Raw genomic sequence first — 24873 nt, 5'->3', positions numbered from 1 at the left:
TCAGGGGACACAGGTTCAATAACTGGTCCAAGAGAAGTTCATATGCCTTGGGGCAACTACTGGCCCACATGCCGCAACTACTGAAGCCCGTGTGCCTAGAGGCTATGCTCTGAAACAAGAGAAGCCATCGCAATGAGAAGCCTAAGCACTGTAACTAGAGAAAGCCCACGCACAGCAATGAAGACCCAGCACAGCCAAAAAGTTAATATAAAACACATATATGCTTCACTTCACAGCTTCACCAGAATATCCCTTCAATATTATGCAAGTCCCTAGCATAACTTTGTATACAATGTTAAGTTAAATACTGTCCTGCAAGAGATCCTAGAATATGGTCTATTAAAGCCAGAAACCCAAGAATTAAATTGACTATTCCAAAAGACTGTTGATTCTACCATGAAAGGAGGTACTTCTGCCTTTGGGAGTTTTACCATTTTCTAAATATTGATTTATGTGTTGCGGTAACTATAATTCTGAAATAAGCAAATTTTTCAAACACTGTTCAGAATGACCATTTGTTTCCTTTCACCCAAGCACGGAAATTTTTCAGTACCCAGTATTATAAACTCTGACGTCTCCTAGCATGGCTAATAGTAACTCATTAAAAAAAAAAAAAAAAAAAGCTTTATTCTCTGTCATTTAATACCTCTACTTTTTTCTCTTGAAAAACAGAACATTTTCTTCTATATCTACGTCACTAAAATAATTATGAATACCAGTAACTTTGGATTCACAATTACTTATTCAGTTGGGAATAAAAACAGAATGCATCTTTTTCTAGCAATGCCAGATATTTGAGAACCAAGAATTATTATTATTAATGAAGAGCTCTTTATTTACATTCTGGGAAGCTGAAGGTTTACTGTAGACGTACAGATATATCACTGACCAGTACAAATATATGTTCCTTGCTTTCAAAAGAGCTGAAGAACTGTGAATAAGGGACAGGGGTATACTCGCAAGGACAAATAATTTATAAGTTTAGCCCCTTGGGGTAACTTCTACTATTAATACTTCTTCCAAACATTTATCAGCAAATAGCCCTTTAAGTCAGAGCTGTCAAGTGAAATAAAGATCTCAGGTGAGACACCTTCATAAAGCACAACCTTTTTTGTTAACTGATGTTCAGCTGACTTATAATGTTGTGTTAATTTCTGCTGTACAGCAAAGTGATTCAGTTTTACATATATATATATATATAAGTGAAAGTGTTAGTCACTCAGTCGTGTCTCTTTGTGACTTTATGGACAGTAGCATGCCAGGCTCCTCTGTCCATGGAATTCTCCAGGCCAGAATACTGAGAAGGGTTGCCATTCCCTTCTCCAGGGGAATCTTCCAAACCCAGGGATTGAACCCCGGGTCTCCTGCATTGGCAGATGGATACTTTACCATCTGAGCCACCAGTGAAGCCCGATTGAACTTCCAGGGCAATCCCAACCCTAGTCTTCAGGTTCAAATGCTTCCCCTCATGTGAAAAGAAATGTTCCAAGTAAGTAATAAAAATTTCAAATTGCTGGGCTTCCCTGGTGACTCAGTGGTAAAGAATCTACCTGCCAATGCAGGAGACATGGGTCTGATCCCTGGATCCAGGAAGATTCCACATGCTGTGCAGCAATAAAGACCCAGCACAGTTGTAAATAAATATATTAAAAAAATTTTTTTTCAAATTGCTGTAATTGTTCACTTCTCTAACTGATGATTTCTGAAGCAAAAATAAACAGAAAGGAGGGCACCATCTAGTTAGGACTTGGCAATGTGGGGGGAGGTAGCGGGTGGGAAGGAAAAGCAAGTCAGTCACAACAATGCCCATCAACTGCTGTATAGCTTCTAAAACATTAGCACGTTATCCATTCTGAGAGGCTGGTGAAAGCACTGGTATTAGGAAACTGTGTCTGAATGCACTACCCACGATCACACACATGAAGGAAATAATGTTGCTGTTGTTAGTAAGTCATAGCCAACTCTTCGCGACCCTATGGACTGTAGCCCACCAGGCTCCTCTGTCCATGGGATTCTCCAGGCAAGAATACTGGAGTGGGTTGCCATGCCCTCCTCCACAGGATCTTCCCAACCCAGGGACTGAACCCATGTCTCCTACTTGGCAGGCGGATTCTTTATCACTGAGCCACCTGGGAAGCCCAAAGGGCATAACAGCGGTACAGAAAAAGGAAATGCTTTGTACTGTGCCCGGAGAACTCAACAGACCTAAGTTTTGGAAAGGCAGAGAATTCCAAAGCTAGGAGCCCTTAAATCAACATCCCCTCCCCTAAACTTGGGAGCAAATAGCACTGGATTCCTAGCTAATCCCTTCCCTGTGGTGCGTGGTAGAACGAACTCATCACTTGACAGCTAACTAGAGTTTCAACTACAGAGATTAAACGTAACAGATTCAAAACATTTCTTTCACACTTACATTCTTCTACCACCTGGCTACCGCCCACCCGCACCCAAGTCTGGACAGATGTTAAAAGTTATTAATATCCACAGCTTATTCTCCAGGGCCAGGTCCTCTTATCCCTCTTTGATAATAAGCACCACTCTGCTTTTGTAAGGAGGCCCAAGTACTAGGAACTCTGAAAGAAAAAGTATTAGGACCTAGATTGATTTTTAAAACCAAAGAACAAATGACCCTGAAATTAACATCTTCTTTCCTGACATCCAAAGTGCATTAGATGGTCTCCCTGCCAGGCTCTGTGCCATTCAGACAGTTTAACTGCTTGTCAAAGAACCCTCAGGCTGACCTAAGATCAAACGAACCTGTGAGCGCTAAGAGATCTGCCATGCTAACTCTGAAACAACACTTGCCCTCGACAGAATTAACTGGGACTCTGCTGTCATCCAATCTCCATAAAAGTGATTCTTTTCCCCATAGGGACATTTCATTTTGGCGCTAATCAATACTGCCAACCCCCTGGGCATACAACCCACCGTATTCATCCAGCCTCAAGATTTCTCTCTCCTACGTCACTCTGGTCCTCTCTACCTGCACCAGGCCCTGCTTTCCTCCCTTCTCCAAACCTATGTTCTTCTCCAGGTTAACTTTATACAGGGCAAAGCAATAGTTTTTATCCAGAAAACACTACAGGGACTTCCCCAGTGGTCCAGTGGTTAAGAATCCACCGGCCAACGCAGGGGACACAGGTTCAATCCCTGGTCCAGGAAGATTCCACAGGCCACACGGCAACTTAGCCGGCGCTCCACAACATTTGAGCCCGAGTGCCGTAGAGCCCATGCTCTGCAATAAGAGAAGCCACGGCAGTGAGAAGCCTAGGTACCACAACTGAAGAGTAGTCCCTCTCGCTGCAACTAGAGAAAGCCCTTGCACAGCTACGAAGACCCAGGATAGCCAAAAAATAAATACACATATAAATTATCCAAAATTTTTCATATTAAAAAATAAAGAAAACACTACACGTGTCACAGGATATGAGCATATCTGTTATAAACTTGCAGGCACCTCTGATTTCAGTGGTTTAACTCACTTCATCAGGAGAGCAACCCCGAGTAGCAAAATGGTCATAGAAAACGCTCTGAGTCCCTATGAACGACCTGTCTGAAAGCTGATGGAAAATGGAGTGGGCAGGGGCAGCTGGGACCAGGTCAGATCCAGGGGCCTTTCTCCCGCTACACACCGGCCCAGGACACAGCCCCTTCCTTCCTTTGGTGCAGCTGCCCCACTCGCTCTGCTGCTCAGGGCGCTCCTTGTCTCTGTTCTTATTGCCAAGTTCTTGTAGGGCTGAAAGCACTTCAGCTTGCCTTCCCTCGCTGCCCCCAGTAAAGACAGTAGCTGGGTCCTCTTATGGTCTGTGTGGCTTTACTACCAACCATTATACCACGAGCACAAGGTGTACAAGCTGAGGGCAGCCACAGAGCATCCACAGGGTTATTGCAAGTGTGGTCCCTGGAGGTGTCCTGTCAATCCCTCACCAGCCACCAACTGGCTAAACCAACCGCCTGCACCCCTAAATGCAATCTAATGCAGTGATTCTCGATCTTCAGAACACAGGAGTAAAAAAACTTTTTTTTAAGCAAAAAGAAAGGGAAAAAGAAAATGCAAAAACAACAACAACAAAAGGCAAAGAATAACTACCATTGGGTTAATTTTTTTTCTAGTAAAGGAGAATAAAGCAAAAAGTCATCAACAGATTTTTATTATATACCCAAATCCAACCTGGAAACTATAATAAATCTATCTTTTCAACAACAACAACAAAACTATTTTTTTTCTTACTTTACCATCAAGAAGTGAAAGTGACTACATCAAGGACCTGGCTCTGGAAATAGTTATTTCACCCAGTCTCATATTCAGTCATGGTGAAGAGAGAAAACAACCTCTGCTTCAACTATCTAGTTTCCAAAATATTCAATCCAGCACAGCACTGCCTTCCAAAAATGCATGGGACAAATCCTAGGCCTTAAAATGAGAAGAAAGTTGAAGTCCTCGGAGACAAGCAATGCTGTGTTAGTAACTGATCAAATATCTGAGGCGAGAAAGATCTCCTCACTCACTAGCTGAACCACTACTAGTCATGAAGAGAATTATTAGTTCAGTACCACCAAGAAATGACAAATTAGTTCAAAATGCTGGTACGTATTTTCAACTGTTTGAAAATACAGTTGAAATATTCTCTACTACGTATTTTCAACTGTTTCAAAAACCCCAAACATATCTGGACTTACTTGGTCTTAATAAAGAACAGCTGGGCAGCAAGACATTCTTTATTAGTTAAAATGAGGCCAAAAAAGTGGCAGAAAGTCTACAACTGTGCACCTCCCCCCAAATTTGCTTCCAAAAGCTAAAGCTACTTAAGACTGAAATTTATAAAGCTAAAACCTTCTATTTTCCAGAGTTAACATGTAAATAATGGCTCAAATGCCTTTCTTTTTGAGAAAACCCCTTAGCAAATGCTGAAGGTGCCTCGACTTTGAACGGGAGAACTTAACCCCAATAGAAATGTAGGTCAGTTCTTCCCTTCACAACTCAGCAGTGTTTTATGAGTCATATTCTGAAAGCAAGTGGGGGGAAAAAATCTAAGCAACAGATTTACATGGGAAATTATAACATTATAAACTTTTAATAAACAAAAAACATGCTACTTACGATGTTCCCTGCTGAGAATTACTGTGAGTTTTTGAAGATGTATCATACTGTTCTGTGGAGGAGGGAAAAATGATCAGATGAGCACAATGACAAATGCATGAGATTGTTAGTTATAAATCCCCTCTTTTTTTTTTTTTTTCCTGCTATTTCCCCACCACCTTTTCACCTAAAAACACTTAGTACACTTAAATTTTGTCAACAGAGAGCTATTATAAAATAACATTTATGTTACATCTTGAGAGAGGGCTTGCTCAGAACTGGAAAACCCTGAGAATGCTGCCCGGCCAGCTGACCCCACAGAAGACTCTCTTCGGGGTCCACTGAAGGGGGCTCCTGTGGAAGCACCACCTGGTTTGATGTCACACATCCATCAGCCGCACTCTCTTTCACAGCCTCTGTCCTTGGCCGCCTGTGCTCCCACCTGTCCCCCCATCATTCAACACCCCTGACTCATTCGTTCAACTGCTGGTCACAAACTGCCTCTCATAGACACCAAGATGCTCAAGACATATGCCCCCGTCCTCGATGAGTGTACAGCTGACCGAGAGACAGCAAACAGGAACAGCATCTACAGCCCTAGGCTGTGAGAGATCCGCACACAACCCATCATCTAGAGGAAACGTCCCGGGAATCTAGAGATTCACCACACCACTGGGCACGATGAAAGCAGGCAAATCAGAAAAGAAACAAAATTAGGTGTGTGTGTTGCAAAGGATGGGTGAGATTTTTGACACAAATTACTGCGGGCAAGAGGGAGATGAGGGTGAAGAAGGCCCTCAGGCAGAAGGGATGATGTGAGGGAAGGCAGGAAATGTGGGAGCAACTGAAATGCTGCAGATGAGAAAGGGGAAGGCTGGGGTGCAGAGTGTGTGGAGGGCAATGTGAGGGGCCCTGGGGAGGTCAGAGGGCTCCGAGTGCCATGATGGGACGTTAATACTTTGAGATGCCACCAGGGCACGATACAGCCACCAGGCACCATACAACAATTTCTCAGAAAGAGTAACCTGCTGGTGCTACCTGACATAACCCAGAAAGGAACAGGAAATGTTACGTGTAGAGACTGAAGAGGAGCTGGGAGACTGTGTCTGTGTCTGGACCTGACGCAGAAGCTGAGTGGCAACATGGGTGCCTTTCAGACAGTGGGTGGTAGAGTAACCACAAATGACCCCGGAGACCTTTAACTGCAGTTCAGGGCTTCATCCTCATGGGGGCAGCAGCTCTTACCCGGTATTTTTAGATCGTTTCCCCTTCTGGCTAGCAAATTAGGGCTGGGATTACAAATTAAAGGGGCTGAAGTCCACACACAGGGGCTCCCACACAAACATCCTGACCAGGTCCTAAGCTCCACGAGGCTCTGGTAATCCTCAAGCAGCTGTGTATTTTTTGAACATGTGGACATAAATCCTGGGACATACAGGGATGTATATATGGGATACACTTCATTCTCTGTGTGCATGCATCCTAAGTCGCTTCAGTCATGTCTCAATCTTTGCAACCCCATGGACTGTAGCCCGCCAGGCTCCTCTGTTCATGGGATTCTCCAGGCAAGAATACTGGAGTGGGTTGCTGTGCCTATCTTCAGGGGATCTTCCTGACCCAGGGATGGAAGTCACATCTCTTTTGTCTCCTGCATTGGCAAGCGGGTTCTTTACCACTTCATTCTCTACAGACTCCAAAAGCCTAATTTTTCATGAAATTTGAATTTGCTTGTTGGGCATACGTTAAGAAACAGATGTCACCCTTCACTTCTCTGAAAGCTATTATCTGCACATACTCCACTCCATCTTCAACCAGCACACAACCAGACCCCTCTTGGGTCCGACTAGCACCCCTCTCTCACCCCCGCCCACATTCTCACAGGGGTAAACCAGCTTTTCCAGAACCAATAGACAGAACAGCAGCAGCATAAAAGACCCCAAGGTAATAAGCATCTGCTGAGCCCAGACCTATGGATGACCTGCCAGCATCTGAAAACTTCTCATCAGAGCAACAAGGACTCAGTCTACACTGTTCCACAGGCCTGGAGGCCCTCCACCCCTGGCGAAGTTCAACTGTATTGTGCTAAAAGGAGAAATCACACAGTTTAAAGGATCACAGGGTCTTTTTAAACCAGGAGGTAGCAATCATGCAAGCTGTGAGTGACTCAGTGGAAGGCATATAATATGCATGACTGGCAGCCCTAGAAGGTGGGGGGGAGGGAATTGAGGAGTGGAGGAGCAAGAAGGAGAGGGGTGCATAGCAGTCCTGTTCACAGCTGAGCTGTGCCACTTCACTTGTTATCTATCTTTGGATAGGCTGCCAAGAGGTTGAGAAAGATTTCCCAATCTCCCCAATACCAGCCAAGATGGTCAGGTCCATATCTCTGCATTTGGGGGAAATTTAGGAGTTATTTACAAGGTCTTACTCAGTATCTGTAGAGCAGGGAGAAGCAAACTTTTTCTGTAAAGGTCTGATGGTAACTATTTTAAACTTCGCTTGCTATATAGTGTGGGACATGATAATAAATGAATGAGCATGGGTGTGTCCTAATAAAACCTTCTTTACAAAACTAGCTGCACAACAGATTTGACTCTTAGGCTCTGCTGCTGCTGCTGCTGCTAAGTCGCTTCAGTCGTGTCCGACTCGGTGTGACCCCATAGACGGCAGCCCACCAGGTTCCCCCGTCCCTGGGATTCTCCAAGCAAGAACACTGGAGTGGGTTGCCATGTCCTTCTCCAATGCATGAAAGTGAAAAGTGAAATGAAGTCGCTCAGTCCTGTCCGACTCTTCATAACCCCTATTCTAGAGAAAGGCTATTCCATTTCTTATTTTTCCTCATCTCTTTTGTTCTCCTTAAATCCTTGCAATTGAAATAATCAGATAATCAAGGGAAAAATATAAGTGAGGGAAAAGAATGAGATGGAGAGATCTGAAGAAGAGTTACCTTCATGGAGTATCTATGAGCAACCTTCTCTCACACATATAAACACACCACGCACCTTACTTTGGTCTCCCTAAGCCCTGTGAAGACCAATACATTGTAACTTGGGCACTCACCATATGTTGATGAACTAAATGACTGGAAGTACATCAGTCATTTTTGTAAGGCTTGAAATGCCTTGGATATAGTTGGGAAACAAAGAATTTAGTGAACCAAAGGGTTACGGATGAAGAGAGAGGCTAGATCCAGTTACGGTTCTGTTTCCTCCTGAATTCTCCAGTATTTACAATCCATTTAAAAGAACTAAAAATGAATTATATGGCCAATATATACAGAAGGTCTAAAGAAGCTGTGTGTTCTCTTCCTTGTAGAAATTTCTTTTGTTTAAAATAAATACAAGAAACACAGAACATACTCCAATCTGTTTTTTATACAATTCCTGGATAATTGTATATGCTTTTAGAGTCACTCTTGAGATATTTATCGTATGTCAGGTAATGCCAAATTATATTTGTTAGGTACTTTAGTAAGACACTTTCATTAACTCTTTACATTAATCTGAAATTCCACCTAGAAAACAGCTTTATGTTTGCCCTTCCTAGCTTTAACCTCATCTCTGCTGAGGTTAACCTCATCATTTTCCATGAATATTTTCTATATTAAAACAGTAAAAAACATGCTTTATTCTTCAATGCAATAATCAGTTCCACATATTTACTTACTTTGGTTTGGGACTGCAGAACTGATATGCTGAGAATCCTAAAAAGAAAAATGAAAATCTCTAGTTAATAAAATATTAAGGTTTGTAAATCCAAGGTTGTGCCACTGCTAAATCTGATAAATACTGATATATCTAATTTTTACATAAAATGGGTTTTATTTCTTCTGCTGTTCCCTACAGTTCATTTTTCCTTCCAAAGTATAATGCTTTATCTTAAAATCAATAATGAATTACATTTTTTAAGAAAAAAATTATCATTAGAAAATATGTTTAGTATATAACATAGCAAATTCTGGTTTGGGTAGATTAAAATCTCAATAACATCATGGAAAGGAATAGTGATAATATGTCAACAATATGCATGTATACCAGGCTGGATTGAACACAGATCTGAGGTGAGATTTCTATATTCTGAAGGTTATCCAAAAGTACAAAAACCAAAACCAAAAAAAAAGGGCAATGTTTCAAATATATTGTTCACAAATACTTCAACAGAATCTTCTAAGTCGGCAATTTACCTTGCTATTAAAACCACCACAAATGTAGCTGATCACATTAAACTTTTAAACAATACAGGAGGTATGACAAGTGTAAATGTGTGTCTGTATGTGCCTAAATTCTGAATTAGGATGCAGACATGCCACCTTACTTTTCCCTCTGTACCTTTGGTGTTCCCCACTAAGGAAAAGACTCTTAAAAAAAAAAAAAGAATTTATTATGAAGTCTTTATTACTTTCATACTCTACAAAATCCTACACACATGTAAGACATTCATATTGACATAATTGAAGAGTTAAGAAGCATTTGAAAGCATTAGGAAGCACTTTAGGAGCTAAATTAATTGCAATGTTAACCTATTCTCTGAAGAGTTCAACAAATAGTACTTGATTAATCCAGCGCAGAGCAATACTTCAGACCTTGTCACTGGTGTGGATGCAGTGCCTACTAGACTTGTAAGGAATTACCTTTGTGGGAAAAGGAAATTTGGAGGGCTCAGCTGTACTAGGCGTGTGTATTGCTGTCAAAGGAGGAGGCCATGAGTGGGTCATTTCCTGGAAAGAGATTTGGAACGGGAAGAAAAAGTAAATTATAAATAGAACATTTATTGCTACTTAAGTCAACTTTTTAAACGGAATGCACAGTGGAGTGATGGTAAATGGAAAGTAAAATCTTAAAAGTTATTTCAGTGACTTAAAAAAAAAAAAAACACTCCTACTTGGTGGGCTCTGTTCAAAAGCTGAAGCTCTCCAACAAACAAAACTGAAAAGAGATCAGTTTGAAGAAGAAAAACAAGAGCATAGAACATGAATGGTCTGAACATTCTGAACAGCGTGAAGCATAAAAAACGGTAGTAGGTGTTACCAGCTTATGTAACTATGAACACTCAGTCCTGTCTCAATGCTTTCTTTCTCCCTCAGCGTCTTTATTGCATTTCCTGGAATTATTTAAGTTCAAAGGAAGAAGAACTTTCCTGTTTGACTTAAGCAAACAAGTAATTCAGGTCACTTGTTCCACTTGGGAGAGTTTTAATGGATTTGACCCTTCCCTGGTACACATTATTAGGATATAAGAACTTTTGCAGAGAAGGCCTTAAAAAGCCACTGGCCCTTTCCATTAACAGAAGTTTCATTTCTATTCACTTTTTACATGGAAGCAAGATTTCTTTTACAAATTAATATGTTTCTCTTGAGTCCTGTTTTTCTAAGCTCATTCACTTGCTAAAAAACCAGTGGGTCTGTGACAACCTAGAGGCATGGGATGGGGTGGGTGGGAGGGGGATTAAGGAGGGAGGGGATATATGTACACCTATGGCTGATTCACGCTGTTGTACTGCAGAAACCAACACAACACTGTAAATCAATTATCCTCCAATTAAAAATAATTTTTTTTAAGTGAGAAACAAAATATCAGATGAAAGGTGTCTAATTGCAAATATGCACACACAACACACATGCATGCACACACTTTGTCCAAGAGTTCAAATGGCCACTGGAGATTACCACCAGACCTTTCCTTTCACAGCTGAGAAAAACGAGGTCTAAAATGTCAGGGGCAGGTCCCCCAGGAAGCTGAGAGCTGCGAGCACAGGGAACAGCCCCTCCGTGTTCGAGTCCAAGTCTAAGAAAGAATCCCATCCCCGCATGGGTCAGACCTGCCAGGGAAACTGGCTGAAGGTCTGGCAGGCAACCCTCTGCTAGTGGGCTGGGGGCCCCCAGACGCCGCCCGTGTTGCCTCACTGTACAAGGCACTGTGCTTTTGCCCCAAGCTCTCTACCCCCCGCAGAAATGCCATCTGATCCTTGTGACACCTGGAGATGAGCTGGAGGCAAATACAGCCCCATTGCCCACCTCCACCCATATCCTCCCCACCAGTCCCTGCAGCCGCCCTCAGGCTGTAGAGGCCCAGAACAGACATAAACGAGCTGGCACAGTGACAAGCAAAGTAACCGATGCTGGCTTAAGTAATTTTTGTTAACAGTGATATCATGCCCTCACTCACTTGACTAACCATTGTTCAGTACAAAAGAGGAAATCTATACGAAAATAGAATGGAAAGAGTAACATAACAGCTCTGGAGTCAGAGTCCCGGAATGGATCTTAACTCTGCTGCTCAGGTTAGCCTGAGGGGTTTGCGTGCTCCAAGCCTCGGTTCTGAGGAAGAGGCAGGCGAAGATCATTTCTTCTCTTTTTTCCAAAGTATAAAGTGCTGGACGGACGGACTTTCCTGGTGGTTCAGACTCCGTGCTCTCATGAAACTCTGCTCAATGTTATGTGGCAGTCTGGATGGGTGGGGAGTTTAAGGAAGAATGCTGCTGCTACTGCTGAAGTCGCTTCAGTTGTGTCCGACTCTGTGCAACCCCCATAGACGGCAGCCCATCAGGCTCCCCTGTCCCTGGGATTCTCCAGGCAAGAATACGGCAGTGGGTTGCCATTTCCTTCTCCAGTGCATGAAAGTGAAAAGTGAAAGTCAAGTCGCTCAGTCATGTCCAACTCTTTGCGACCCCATGGACTGCAACCTACCAGGCTCCTCCGTCCATGGGATTTTCCAGGCAAGAATACTGGAGTGGGGTGCCGCTGCCTTCTCCGTAAGGGAGAATGGATCCATGTATATGTATGGTTGTGTCCCTTTGCTGTCCAACTAAAACTGTCACAACATTGATAACTGGCTATACCCCCAACACTAAATAAAAAAGTTAAAAAAAAAATGTACCATAAAAAGAAAAAGAAGACTCTGCTTTCATAGTAGGGGGCACAGGTTTGCTCCCTGGTTGGGAAACTAAGATTCCCCCAAGCTGTGTGGCCAGAGACAAACAAGAAAACCATAAACCAAAGAAACAAAAATAAAGTGCTGGAATATATGATCAGAGAAAGCAATTAAAAGCACTACATCTTTTAACTAAAAGCCTAGATTTTAAAGAATTTCAATACTGCACCAAAGAGTTTCCTGCTGTTTTATTTATCCGACTATAGTCTAAGGTATGGGACCATAAAAACAATGGTTACAATGTAAGAACATGTAATAACTGAGGCGTCTGAAAGTATCACCCTTCAGTCTTCCAAGAATTTCTTTAGAATGCCAACAGTGTCTGTGACTTTTAGTCACCAGTGATTCCCAAGAAACATCCATTGTCTTCTCAGCGCCTAAGGCTGCTCCCAACTATTAAATCAGGCAGTTGGAAAAGTGCATAAACTCTTTCAGGCCCTAAGTGGTTTGATGGGAGTGTGAAAAGAATTTATATAGTTCCCTAAACGCTGAGCTTACGAGAAGCTAGGCCTTGGGAGGATTGGAGCCATAAGGAGAGGCGGCTGCCCAGAATCGCGGGGCCCTGAATTAACCCCCTGCTTCACCAACGGCTTATCATGTGAACGGGGGTGAGTCACTGAGCATCTGCTTCGCTCCCACCTTCCAGGTGCCCTTGCTGCTATCTCCCCTCACCCTGCACCCTGTTCATTTTGCTCCAGACTCAGCGCTCCTCTAATTCGCCAACCTGCTCCCACCTCAAGGCTTCTGCCCTCTTTCCTCTGCTTTCTCGTCCATTCACTTGCCTGCTATAAGACTCACAGCACTTACCAACAGCTGACACATATTTATCTTCCCCGACCATGATCTTCGCAAGAGGAAAGGTCTCCTATTCCTACAGCATTTATTCTAGTGCCGAGAGAAGTGTGTGTGTCTTCACAGATACTTGCTGAAAAAATGATTGAGTGAACAAATCATGGTGCTACCACTCACTGGACCAGTGTCCCTGGAAGGCGGCACTGAGATAATGTAAAAAAACACTGCAGAAACTTCCCCAAAAGGCTCTCCAGGCTGTGGCACTGGAAGTGGAAAACCTGAGTCGCTTCACATGCCCGCTGGGTGCACCATCCCCGTCTGGACCCTTGTTGATAACCAACCCCCAGTTTCTGATAGAGTCTGTCTGCTACTTTCTCACCCTGCCGTCTGCTCGAGTCATAGGCTACCACGGCCCCTTCAGTAAAAGACTTCCACTCTTAGTATTTCCACCAGAGAACCCAACAATATCGGGGACTAGTTTCTATCACCCGTCAGGAAGATCTTTGTTAGGATTCCTGGCAGTCTTCGTAAATTACTGGTAGGAGATAAGAACAGGAACCACAAGTCAGAGGGAAGTTATCTGCATGGATGACAAAGAGGGAGACTGCATTTGGCCCTGGAGTCATCTACTATCTGCCCGCCTGGGGCCTCCACTTTCCTCATGAGGAAACCGAAGTCCAGGAGGAGTTCAGGATGGACTTAATGGAGGCAACAACAGAGGAGAAGAGGCCATCCATGTCCCTCTTCAACCAGCATATCCTGCGATTTGCTTTCTCTATTATGATCTCCAAATGAACACACTCACCCATGGCTTGCATTAACCACCTACTTTCAAGGATTTCCGGGTAAGCAAGAACCCATTAACATGATGTTGGCAGAGAGGCGAAGGAGGATGGACGAGTTTATTAAATCTAAAGTGCCTGCCTGATGGTCTCATACCATCACCTTACATAAAGGACTCGACAAGTCATATAGCACATCAAACCACAAGAGAAGCGTCTGACACATGCAGGAGATAAATCATCAGTATTGTTGCATTTACTTTTGAAACAACCATGGAACAGATCACACAAAATTTCAGAGAAATTGCTAAGGTCATATTTTACAACTAAGACATTTATTACTTTTAAGACTCATCAAAGAATTTCAAAAATACCAGAGGGAAAGGGTAGAGCAAAAGCCCAATCAAGAGTACTTATTAGTACTTATTTGCTGATTGGCAAAAAATTCTCATTTTCAGACACTACAAAGTATGTTTCCTTAGAGGTATTTCTTAGAAAATTCTAACTATAAAAGTAGGGGACCAGAGATGGTAAAACAAAACTAATGGAACTGTCTCCCAAACATTTGGCTAGATACCACATTTGTCAAAAATTGTACAAATGAGAAGGTAACCTATATACTTAATTACTGGTTTCAGCACCTACTCAATACTTTATAATGAAAAATTAAGCCAAAAATAACTAGGTAAACATATATTTTGAGGAGAAAAGGATACAGTAGAGATAAAAATTAATAGGTACGAGTGTCACTTTTCTTCTACTTAAAAAAGAAACCAACCAAAAATCAGTAAGAGTATCAGTAAAAGAGTATCATCAGTAAAAGAGTAAAAGAGTATCACTAAAAGTTACATGGAAGAAAATTAAAAGCCAGAGAGGAGGAATGAGAAATAAACAAACAAAACTCTCAGTTATTACAGCTACTGTATTTGAGCATTAAATTTAGCTCTAAATTTCCTGGAAATTAAAGCCAAAATGGGAAACATAACAGTTTATATAATTCTCTGATAAAAAGAAAGCATGCTGGTCATGAGGAGAATTTTTTTTTTCCTGGAGCTGAATTCTAGAAGGAATTGGTCATCCGTGTGCAAGGAAAACTGAACAAATGGATAATGGCTTCAATGATGTATTTGCGGAGGCAGCACAAATGTTCCTGGCATGGTCTCAATCAACAAGAGCAAAAAATAACCCTTTCAAGGGAGGTCTAAAGATGTCCACATACTTTCTGTTTTTCTTTTTATCCCTTTAAAAAATTCATGGTTGCATTGAAGATGGGCCCACACCAATGAGGTGTTTCCTATAAAACACCAAGAGGTGAAAACCAAGCACTCCTTAACCCGGGGCGCCTCCCGCTGCAGCAACACAGGGAGTCTCCTCTCTATGGGGTGGGGGTGGAGGATGTGTTGGTGAGTGATTCTCTGGAGTCTTCTATCAGAAAAGACTGCGAGAGAGGTCAATAAAACTCTGGTCCAAATGTCATGGAGTTTGTAGAGTTCATTTCAATTAAAATCTGTCAGAGACTCTGATGGTTTCCTAAGACTCCCTTTGTTATTATTCTGATTAATTTGCTTTGGGAGGTATGATAGGGAGGAGGCAAACTGTTTAAAGGAGTTCAGAATATCAACTGTTCATTCAAGTCAAAGAAAATGAATATATGTCTGGCTACTTAACTGTGTCTTCAAGTGAGAAATAATTATCAATCAACTCACCTTCAGAATCTCTTCAACACAATGGACTTCATTGGAGTAGGTCTGCTGTAAGGGAAAAGCAAGAAAAGGTTAGCAAACAAAACAAAGATTAGCACACAAACAAAAAACAATTCGAGTGCTGGTCTTAGTGAATGCTATTAGTACTTATAGCAACACTTCTTAAGGAGAATCACCCCAGGGCCCCGCTTTTATTACTGCTAATAGCTAAGTATGAGAAACTTCACATTCTAGATGAAATAAAACCAGAGAGATAAACCTGACCTAATTGGGAAAGAAAGGGTTCCGCTGGAGACAATGACAGATGAATCGTGACCTGCAGGTCAAGAGCTTCTGATGGAACATGTGTATATCAAAGAAAATGAGTACATTAGTTAATCTAGGGGAATAATAGATATACCAAGAGTGGAGGCAGAAAGGGAAAACCTGTAATTTTCCTGCTTTGCAGCAACATCTGTCCAGTGAGGCAAGTTACACGAACACAAAGATGGCGATCATCCTGAACATCTTACTGAGCCCACAGTAAGGCAGTCAGACTCCAACCAAGCATAGATTTTAGGGTGAGAGTCTAACCTGCCAAAAATAAGCCTTAAAGTTGGATGTCTCTAGCCCTACTTGAGGTCAGCATTTTCAACTGTACACACACACATAATATTGCCCCAGAGACAGACCCTAAGAAGAGAGATTACCTAGCTTCTCAGAGGAAAGGCCCTCTTGCTTCTTCCCAGGTAAACAAACGGCAGCTGCTGTTGCAATCACAAATGCAGTGTTTAGGAAATGTCACTTTCCAGTCTTTATAAAGTGCAAGACAATGAAAAGTAAAATCTTTAAAAAAAAAAAAAATTAATTTTTCCTTAACTAGAGATACGGAACAAATTCCCTGACTTCATGGTTTTCAAATGGAATAGCAACTTTCTGTGTCAACCGATGAGCCAAGTGCCCTGGGCAAATCCTCCTATACAAGCCCCCACACCCCAAACCAACAATACACACACTTTTACTGCCCCTGTGGAGCAGAAAGTGCTGCTCTTCCCAGTCAGTTGGTCCAAGGTTTGCCTCACAGCCAGAGTGTAGATGGAAAATGGTTCTTTTCAGGGCTCTCATTTCTCATTCGAGTGTAATTTAATACGGCACTGGTCGATAATTCCTGATCTGGGGTTTACTAATCCACCATCTTCCTCATTCTTGTTTCCTTAAGGAAAAGGAAAAGTGCATACAGCATTCACACTGTCCTGGAATTGAATCTAGAGGACATGTCAAATTTCAAATGCAATTTGACCTGCCTGGGTCTGGTTTTAAAACATGTAAATTTCACAGAGACAGTTTTATTGAAACGTTTACAATTTGTTATTTTTGAGGTAGGGGTCTGAAAGTTAGGAGATACAGTCAGAGTCCAGCGTATCCCCTTTCTCTGCTGGCCCAACGGGACCTGCCCTTAGGCACTGTGCATGTTAACAAGAGGACTTGCTTATCCAGTCTTCATTTTTCAAGACTATTAAGGAATGTCTAAAACCTGGACCAAATATTATAGCACAAACGTCAGAAACAAATGAATGCTGTTGTGACCTGAGGGTAACATGCAATTATATCCTATGGTGTTAATTTTTCACATGTGTCATTAGCAACAATAACAATTAGGAATTGAAGTGAAATCAACAGAACAAAGCAGAGGACTACTGACTCTGGTTAAATAGTTGCCACCATCCTTTCTGTTACTGGAATGAGAATTCAATTAAAATATCTGGCAGGACTTTGCCGGCAGTCCAGTGGTTAAGAATCTGCCTGAAAATGCAGGGGACACGGGCTCGATCCCTGGTCTGAGAATATCCCACATGCTGTGGGGCAACTGAGCCCACGTTCTGCAACAAGAGAATCCTGGGCACCACAATTAGAGAGGTGCCCCTGCTCACGGGGGCCAGAGAAACTCGAGAAAATCCACTGGAAGCAACAAAGACCGAGCACATCCAAAAATAAGAAAGGAAAATAAATTAAATATCTGGCAATCGGGGGGGGAGGCAGCTGCTGGAAGGATGGGGTGGGAGGTTGGAGTTAGCAGGTGCAAACTATTATATACAGAATGGATAAGCAACAAGGTCCTACTATATATATAGCAGAGAGAACTATATTCAATATCCTATGATGAACCATAAGGGAAAAGAATTTAAAAAAGAAAACGTGTGTGTGTGTGTGTATATATATATAACTCAGTCACTTTGCTGTACAGCAGAAATTAACACAAAACTGTAAATCGACTATATTTCAATTTTTAAAATATTAATTAAAAAACCAGCAATCAATGAAATAGTGAAGCACAGCTGAAATGAGGGCAGAAAACAATTGCCCCCTGCTTCGAACAGAATGGGGTCAGGAAGCGAGCATGTCAGAAGACTAAAAGGCTTTCTGATCTTTGTAATACTACTCAAGCCATCAACCCTTAGCCAAGATGTTTGATGTCACTAAAAGATTTGTTTTTTCCTAAAAGTTTTATTACATGAGATGAGCCAGAATTGAAGAAATTTTTTCTATGGATTATTGTTTATTGGTATTAGAGTAAGATAAATAGTGCTAAACAGTCACCATTTAACCTGCTTAAAATTCTAACTAAAGCCTAAGATTCAAGCATGAATTGGTTAATGTACTGTAAATTCTCATATCAGGTCCATTATGAAAGTGGGGTTATATTAAAAGGGTGCCAGAATTCTATTCCAAATACATGAGGAGATATCATATTTAAAGATCTCCAAGAAGCACTGTTTACAATGGCAAATAACTGGAAATGATCAAATGCCCAAGAACAGGAGTCTAACTAAAGATTTTCACAGAGCTCCCATATAACAGTATGTTATAAATAAAATGGACATCAATATACATAAAATGATGTAAATGCATGTGCTGGCATGGAAAGATGCTCAAGATATTTTCAACTTTTTCTTTAGAAAGAATTTCACACTCATAGAGAAAATAACAAAGACAGTAGAGGAAATTCCCACAAACCCTTCACTTGGATTCTCCAAATGCTGGCATTCTACCACACTCACTTTATATTTTTCTCTCCCCCCTTCCCCACATCTACACTGAGCCATTCAAGAGTGTGAGAGAGTGAGAGGTAATGTCCTTTTATCTCTAAATACTGTTGTGTGTACCGAGGTGTGCTTTAAAGCTTTATTTAAAGAGGGTTGTATTAAAAAAAAAGAAATAAGGGGAAAAACAATAATAAAGAGGGTTGGTTACAAGATCGTCTGTATAGTATGAGCCCATTTTATGAATATGCTCCATCTACCCGAGAGGGTATGTCCACTCTTCTCTGACCCAAATTCAAGTCTCTTAAACTAGAGCACAGTAGGTATTTCAGCTGTGCTTGCAAAGAAAGATCCATACGGACAGGCTGCCTTGTTTTTAAAAAGTACAATTTGGCACCTCCAAGTCTGCCACTGGAAGGAGAATTTCCAAAAAGGGAGGGGTGCTTCAACAAAGCATTATGGCTTAATCCCCTTCCTTGAAATCCACTTTGCCCACAGCCTATCCAGCTGAGTCCTGCCACCCCTGCTCAGAGAAGCCAGGCTCTCCCTTTAACACTGGGGCCAAAGAGTAAACAAGCAACATCTCTGAAGCACGGCCAAGCTCAGGCTGGACATCTTTAGGTAAGATTTCCTCCAAGAACAAGAGGTGATTCAAAAGCAACAACAACAAAATTGATGCTAACTGCATGAATGCAGCTCTGGTTTGTGGGTTCTTTCCTGTCTACTTTTCCTTCTATGGCAGGAACACTGACTTAGCACTTACACCCCAAATCACACGGCAGTCTCCCACCCTTAATATCTAGGTTCCTAGAGGAGACCAACTTCGCTACTCTATACATCTCTGTGTGTTTGCGTGTGTTAAGTTGCTTCAGTCAGGTCTGACTCTTTGTGACTCTATGGACTGTAGCCTGCCAGGCTCCTCTGCCCATGGGATTCTCCAAGCAAGGAGTGGGTTGCTATGCCCTCCTCCATGGGATCTTCCTGACCCAGAGATAGAACCTGGGTTTCTTAAGTCTCCCCACTCTGGCAGGTGGGTTATTTACCACTAGCACCACCTGGAAAGCCCTCACACATCTGGGGGTCCTGTATATAGACAGATCTCCCGATGGAGCCCTCACTTTCCCAGGGAGTATGGCCTTAACACAGGAACCAAAATCCAGCTCAACTTAAAAAACAGTAGCTACTTACTGAATACACATTGTACTTGTTATTGCATTTAACTCATATTATATTATTTCATAACATGTTATAGAAATATGGAAAATCCCAAACGAACTTTTTGGCCAACCCAGTATTATTTCCTCCATTTGATATCATCTGAGGTGCACCCTCATTAGCTTGGCAGGGGAAAACGTTAAGACACGAAATGTACTCATCAAAGTACTCATCAACTGTAGATACATTTCTTATTACAAAGGCTGAAAAATGAAATAAAAATCTGAGGGAATTCTGTATAATACTCTTAATTCTTACATCAATCTTGTGGTATTACCCCACTTTTAAAAATGAACACTAAATTCTAAAGAAACTAACTTAACATGTCCAGGGTCACACAGTGCACTCAAGTGACTGAGCCTGCTTTCCTAATATTGCTACAATACTGTCCCCAAAACCTCAACTTCAGGCCAGACACAAATATACCAGTATTTAAGGAGAAGGGGATATGATCCCAGTTGTTGTATGCAAAACCAAAACCATTTTTCAAAGAGTACTGTTTCCCTTGGGCGTGTGCAAAGAAGTGGGTAATCAGCCTTAACTGCCTCTTACTACTGGGGGTACTTTAGACCAGTAAAGCAGTGATGCTGGCCTCGGTCTGATTTCTCACTCCTCCTGGAATGACATTGTGTAATCCTAAGGAAATGCACTGATACCAAAATAAAAGATGTCAGTAAATGTCCCCTAAGCATGACACAGTTTGTTTTAATAAGCTAAAAAGAGGCAGATGGAAGAAATATACCTCACCGCTGAGACCACGGGGCTCTGGCAATATTGTGTTTTAAGTCTCTCAAGTTTCAACAGAGCAGCACTTTTTTAAACAATGCTGTTCTCAAAAAAGGCTTAGTTATCACTAACCAGAACTGCAGGGAGCACAGAGGCAGCATGCTGATGAAGGCGGCCAAGAGATCTTGGATCCTAGTTCTGGCTCCGCTGAGGATCGGGTCTTGCGATGCTGGCTAAGGTTCAACTTCTCTGGAACTATCTCCTCGTGGCAATGAAGGGATAATATTACCAATCCTAACCACTTTGCAGGGTTGGTATGAAGGTCAAATGTGAAACTTTAAAAACTCTCACTGATACATGAAATCAACACACAGGGTCAACATTATCAAGGCAACCTTCACTGGCATGACAGCTTTTAAAGAAACCCCAATGGTTCTCTGTCTGTGTATGTTTTTAGACGATTAAACAAAAGCTCATGCTATTTTTCTTCAAACACAGTGGGTTGACCAAAAAGTTCATTTGGGTTTTCCCTAAGAGCTTATGGAAAACTCGAATGAGCTCTTTGGCCAGCTGAGCGTGTCACCCCTCAGCCTGTGGTTCACTCTATGGCATCTACTATGCTGCTCGTGCATATACACGTGTGCTCAGTCGTGTCCGACTCTTTCCAGCCCCGTGGACTGTAGCCCGCCAGGCTCCTCTGCCCGTGGGATTCTCCAGGCAAGAAGACTGGAGAATCTCCACTTCCTCCTCCAGGCGATCTTCCCGACCCAGGGATAGAACCCACGTCTCCTGTGTCTTTTGCATTGGCAGTCGGCTTCTTTACCACTGGAGTTCACCTAGCTCCAACTAACTAGCTAAGTCACACTCCTCCTGCCCCTGTGGAACCCCTTTCCCTCTCCCACCTGTGTCGGGATGAGTCCTACTCAGAGTCTGAGTTGCAGATTAAGAACCACCTTTTGGGAAGCACTCCTCGATTCCCTCACTCCTGAAACGGAGCAAGTGTGCCCATGGCTGTGTGTACTTTTCCTGCCAAAGCTCCCCCCATCCCACCATCTCTGCTTCTTCTAGATCACCCGTTCCAGGACTGCAGGGGCCAGGTCTGCCTTCTGAATCACCAGTCACACACTGCCTGCTGCACAGAGGCCGCCAATCAACATTTGCCGTTGTGGTTTTCAGCCTCTGGACTCAGAATATGAAAACAGATGTCCAATTTGTAGAGCTTTAGAGACTTTCTAAATACTGTAGCTTCTCTGAATAATAAGCCAACATCTTAACAAACAAACTACACAGAAGTAAACATACCAGAGACAGAAAGGAAACTGTTTTTCATTGTTTTCTCCTTCCACACATTAAGATAACTCTTAGAAACTATTTTTCACATATCAGATTGGCAAGACAAAAAACGAAAGAACTGACAATACTCTGTCTATGAGACAGAGGTGGGGAAACAGGCACTCAAATTCCAGGGCTGGTGGGAGGGTAACACAGCACAATCTCTGAAGACAGCAGTTTGGCAAAAGTCACCAAATTCTAATTTCCCATACTCTGACCCAGCAATTTGAGCTCGAGCACTAACTCCTAAGTGCACAAAAAGATATGTGCACAAAGTTATTCATTTCAGCCTAATTTGCAAATAGTTAAGGTACTAAAAAAAAAAAAATCTAAATGCCCATCTCTAGGTAGTTGGCTAAGAAAACTGTGTTACATGCCCCTACACAGAAATACATGTAACCATGATAAAGGATGAGGGCGCTCTTCATGCACTGAGCTGGGTAATCTCTAAGACGTATTGTTAAGGGGGAAGGGGAAGGCGCAAGTGCAGCATCTGCCAGGATTTGAATACATGAAAAGGTGATGTCAGAAGAGAACATAATGTCAAGTTACTTATGATCCATAAAATACCACTGGGAATAACACAAGAAGCCTTTAACAACAACTACTTCTAGAAAGGAAAATTAACTTGCGAGAGGGCTAGTATAATGGGAAGATTTTCACTGTATACCTTTTTACTGTCTTAAAATTAATTAATTTATTTTTATTTTTGGCCATGCAGCATATGGAATCTTAGTTCCCCAAACAGGAATCAAACTTTTGCCCCCTGCCTTGGAAGCACAGAGTCTTAACCACAGGACCACAGGGGAAGTCTGTTTTTTTCACTTTTTCAATTCTGCATTAAGATATATATCATGTATTCAGAAATAAAAACACAAAAATAAGACTGAGATTCTTTCTTTAAAATATAGGAATAAACATTTTTTTCTCAAAAGTACAGCCCAAGGTTTCTGCCACATGTGTGCTTACTCTCTATTAGCCTTCCTCTATGTACCGAATATGGAGAAGGCAATGGCACCCCACTCCAGCACTCTCGCCTGGAGAATCTCCTGGACGGAGGAGCCTGGTGGGCCGCAGTCCATGGGGTCGCTAAGAGTCGGACAAGACTCAGCGACTTCATTTTCACTTTTCATTTTCATGCACTGGAGAAGGAAATGGCAACCCACTCCAGTGATCTTGCCTGGAGAATCCCAGGGATGGGGGAGCCTTGTGGGCTGCCGTCTATGGGGTCGCACAGAGTCGGACCCAACTGAAGTGACTTAGCAGCAGCATGTACCGAATAACTTGCCTTCTCCCAAACACACATCTCTATGAATCTGTCCACAGCTTCCTCCTTGGTGCTCAGGGATTGCCCCATGTAACACTCAGCACACAGAACTGTTCCTAGATTTACTGTCAGCCTTCCTGTGAGGTGCTCCTGGGGAAACCTAGGACTTGGTGTCCCGCCCAGCATTTGCTGGCTACTTCACTCTTACTTCCCAAATGAGACGATTGCAAAGTCCTTGAAAGAGACATATCTGGGGGGTGGAGGTGGCCTCTCTTTTAATCAGTCATGCTTATTACATACCAGGCAGATCCACATGACGTAGACAAAGCCTTACAGGATTGTTGTCGAGACAAAATAAGACAATGCACGTTAAAGCTAACGCCACACAAATAAACCTAAGCATTTATCATGAAGATGCCACGATCAGCATTTCCCAGAGATGGATTAGAAGAGGAAACCAAAAGGCCTGCCTGAGCAAGGTTCTGACATAAAATTCATTTTATTCTGTAAATACAAAGTAAATTACCTACATAGCTAGGGCCATTCCAAGAACTCGCTCATACCACTGGGGTGTGCCTACTTGGGCTGGAAAACGTACAAGGCTGAGCAGTATTATTTCTTCAGAAGTGTCATGCCCTTCGGGGATCTATCTAAACATCGACTTCCACACCCAGTATTCTAGCTAAGAATTTTTTTAAGTCCCTGGACAGATTTATGGAAACACTTACAGTACAAAGATGGAGAAGGAAATGGAAACCCACTCCAGTATTCTTGCCTGGGAAATCCCATGGGCAGAGGAGACTGCAGTCCATGGGGTCATTAAGAGTGGACACAACAGAGCATGAGCATGATAGCACAAAGAGGAAAAAAGGGAAACTGTGGATTGTTAATATGGAGGGAAGGATAAAGGATTAGAAAACAGAGAACAAGATACCCTTCACAGTTTTCCTAAAGACGAGTAGTTCAGTTCAGTCGCTCAGTCATGTCTGACTCTTTGCAACCCCATGAATTGCAGCATACCAGGCCTCCCTGTCCATCACCAACTCCTGGAGTTCACACCGACTCACGTCCATCGAATCGCTGATGCCATCCAGCCATCTCATCCTCTGTCGTCCCCTTCTCCTCCTGCCCCCAACCCCTCCCAGCATCAGAGTCTGCAATGAGTCAACTCTTTGCATGAGGTGGCCAAAGTACTGGAGTTTCAGCTTCAGCATCATTCCTTCCAAAGAAATCCCAGGACTGATCTCCTTTAGGATGGACTGGTTGGATCTCCTTGCAGTCCAAGGGACTCTCAAGAGTCTTCTCCAACACCACAGTTCAAAAGCATCAATTCTTTGGCGCTTAGCTTTCTTCACAGTCCAACTCTCACATCCATACATGACTACTGGAAAAACCATAGCCTTGACTAGACGCACCTTGGTTGGCAAAGTAATGTCTCTGCTTTTGAATATGCTATCTAGGTTGGTCATAACTTTCCTTCCAAGGAGTAAGCGTCTTTTAATTTCATGGCTGCAATCACCATCTGCAGTGATTTTGGAGCCCCAAAAAATAAAATCTGACACTGTTTCCCCATCTATTTCCCATGAAGTGATGGGACCAGATGCCATGATCTTCATTTTCTGAATGCTGAGCTTTAAGCCAACTTTTTCACTCTCCTCTTTCACTTTCATCAAGATGAATAGTAGTATAATGCAAACTAATTTTGACATCAAACTCTTCCTTTAAAAAATGAAACACCCTCCAGCTCTACCCAAATATTTTCAAACAGCAGCAAGGGTCAGAGTAGTATTTTTCTTAAAAAGGTGATTAAGCGGCAATATGTAACAAAGAATTACTCACATGTTCCCTAGAAGCCTACTCTGTAATGTCAAACTGGTCTGTTAGGTGTGGAGGATACCACAATTAATGTTACGCTAACTGCAGATATCGCTATAGTTCTCCAAGTAAATGTTTCAAGGAGAAAAGGAAAGACTGATGAAGGACAAGTTTATTTTCAATGAAGAGGAATCTATAGGTCACCTACAGCTATC

At 42.3% G+C, this 24873-nt stretch overlaps 1 protein-coding gene across 16 annotated transcripts in view; it reads right to left on the bottom strand.

The window, feature by feature from the left end:
- The window catches only part of AFF1 (ALF transcription elongation factor 1), a 196929-nt gene that overhangs the window by 43790 nt on the left and 128266 nt on the right, over positions 1-24873 (bottom strand). For 15 of the 16 annotated variants that reach the window (XM_055589058.1, XM_055589045.1, XM_055589048.1 and 12 more), the window contains 4 exons: positions 15287-15331; positions 9708-9794; positions 8744-8780; positions 5102-5153 (listed from right to left, as the gene is read on the bottom strand). In XM_055589058.1, the coding sequence (XP_055445033.1) occupies positions 5102-5153; positions 8744-8780; positions 9708-9791 (173 nt within the window). In that variant the 5' untranslated portion in view covers positions 9792-9794; positions 15287-15331. Of the gene's footprint in view, positions 1-5101; positions 5154-8743; positions 8781-9707; positions 9795-15286; positions 15332-15972; positions 17152-24873 lie in introns of those variants that run through there. The other variant, XM_055589057.1, reaches the window with a different exon arrangement.

Source organism: Bubalus kerabau, chromosome 7, assembly GCF_029407905.1.
Source record: "Bubalus kerabau isolate K-KA32 ecotype Philippines breed swamp buffalo chromosome 7, PCC_UOA_SB_1v2, whole genome shotgun sequence".
NCBI classification, from domain to species: Eukaryota; Metazoa; Chordata; class Mammalia; order Artiodactyla; family Bovidae; genus Bubalus; species Bubalus kerabau.
Note: the sequence above shows the minus strand (reverse complement) of the source record. Positions and strands in the feature narration are given on the sequence as shown.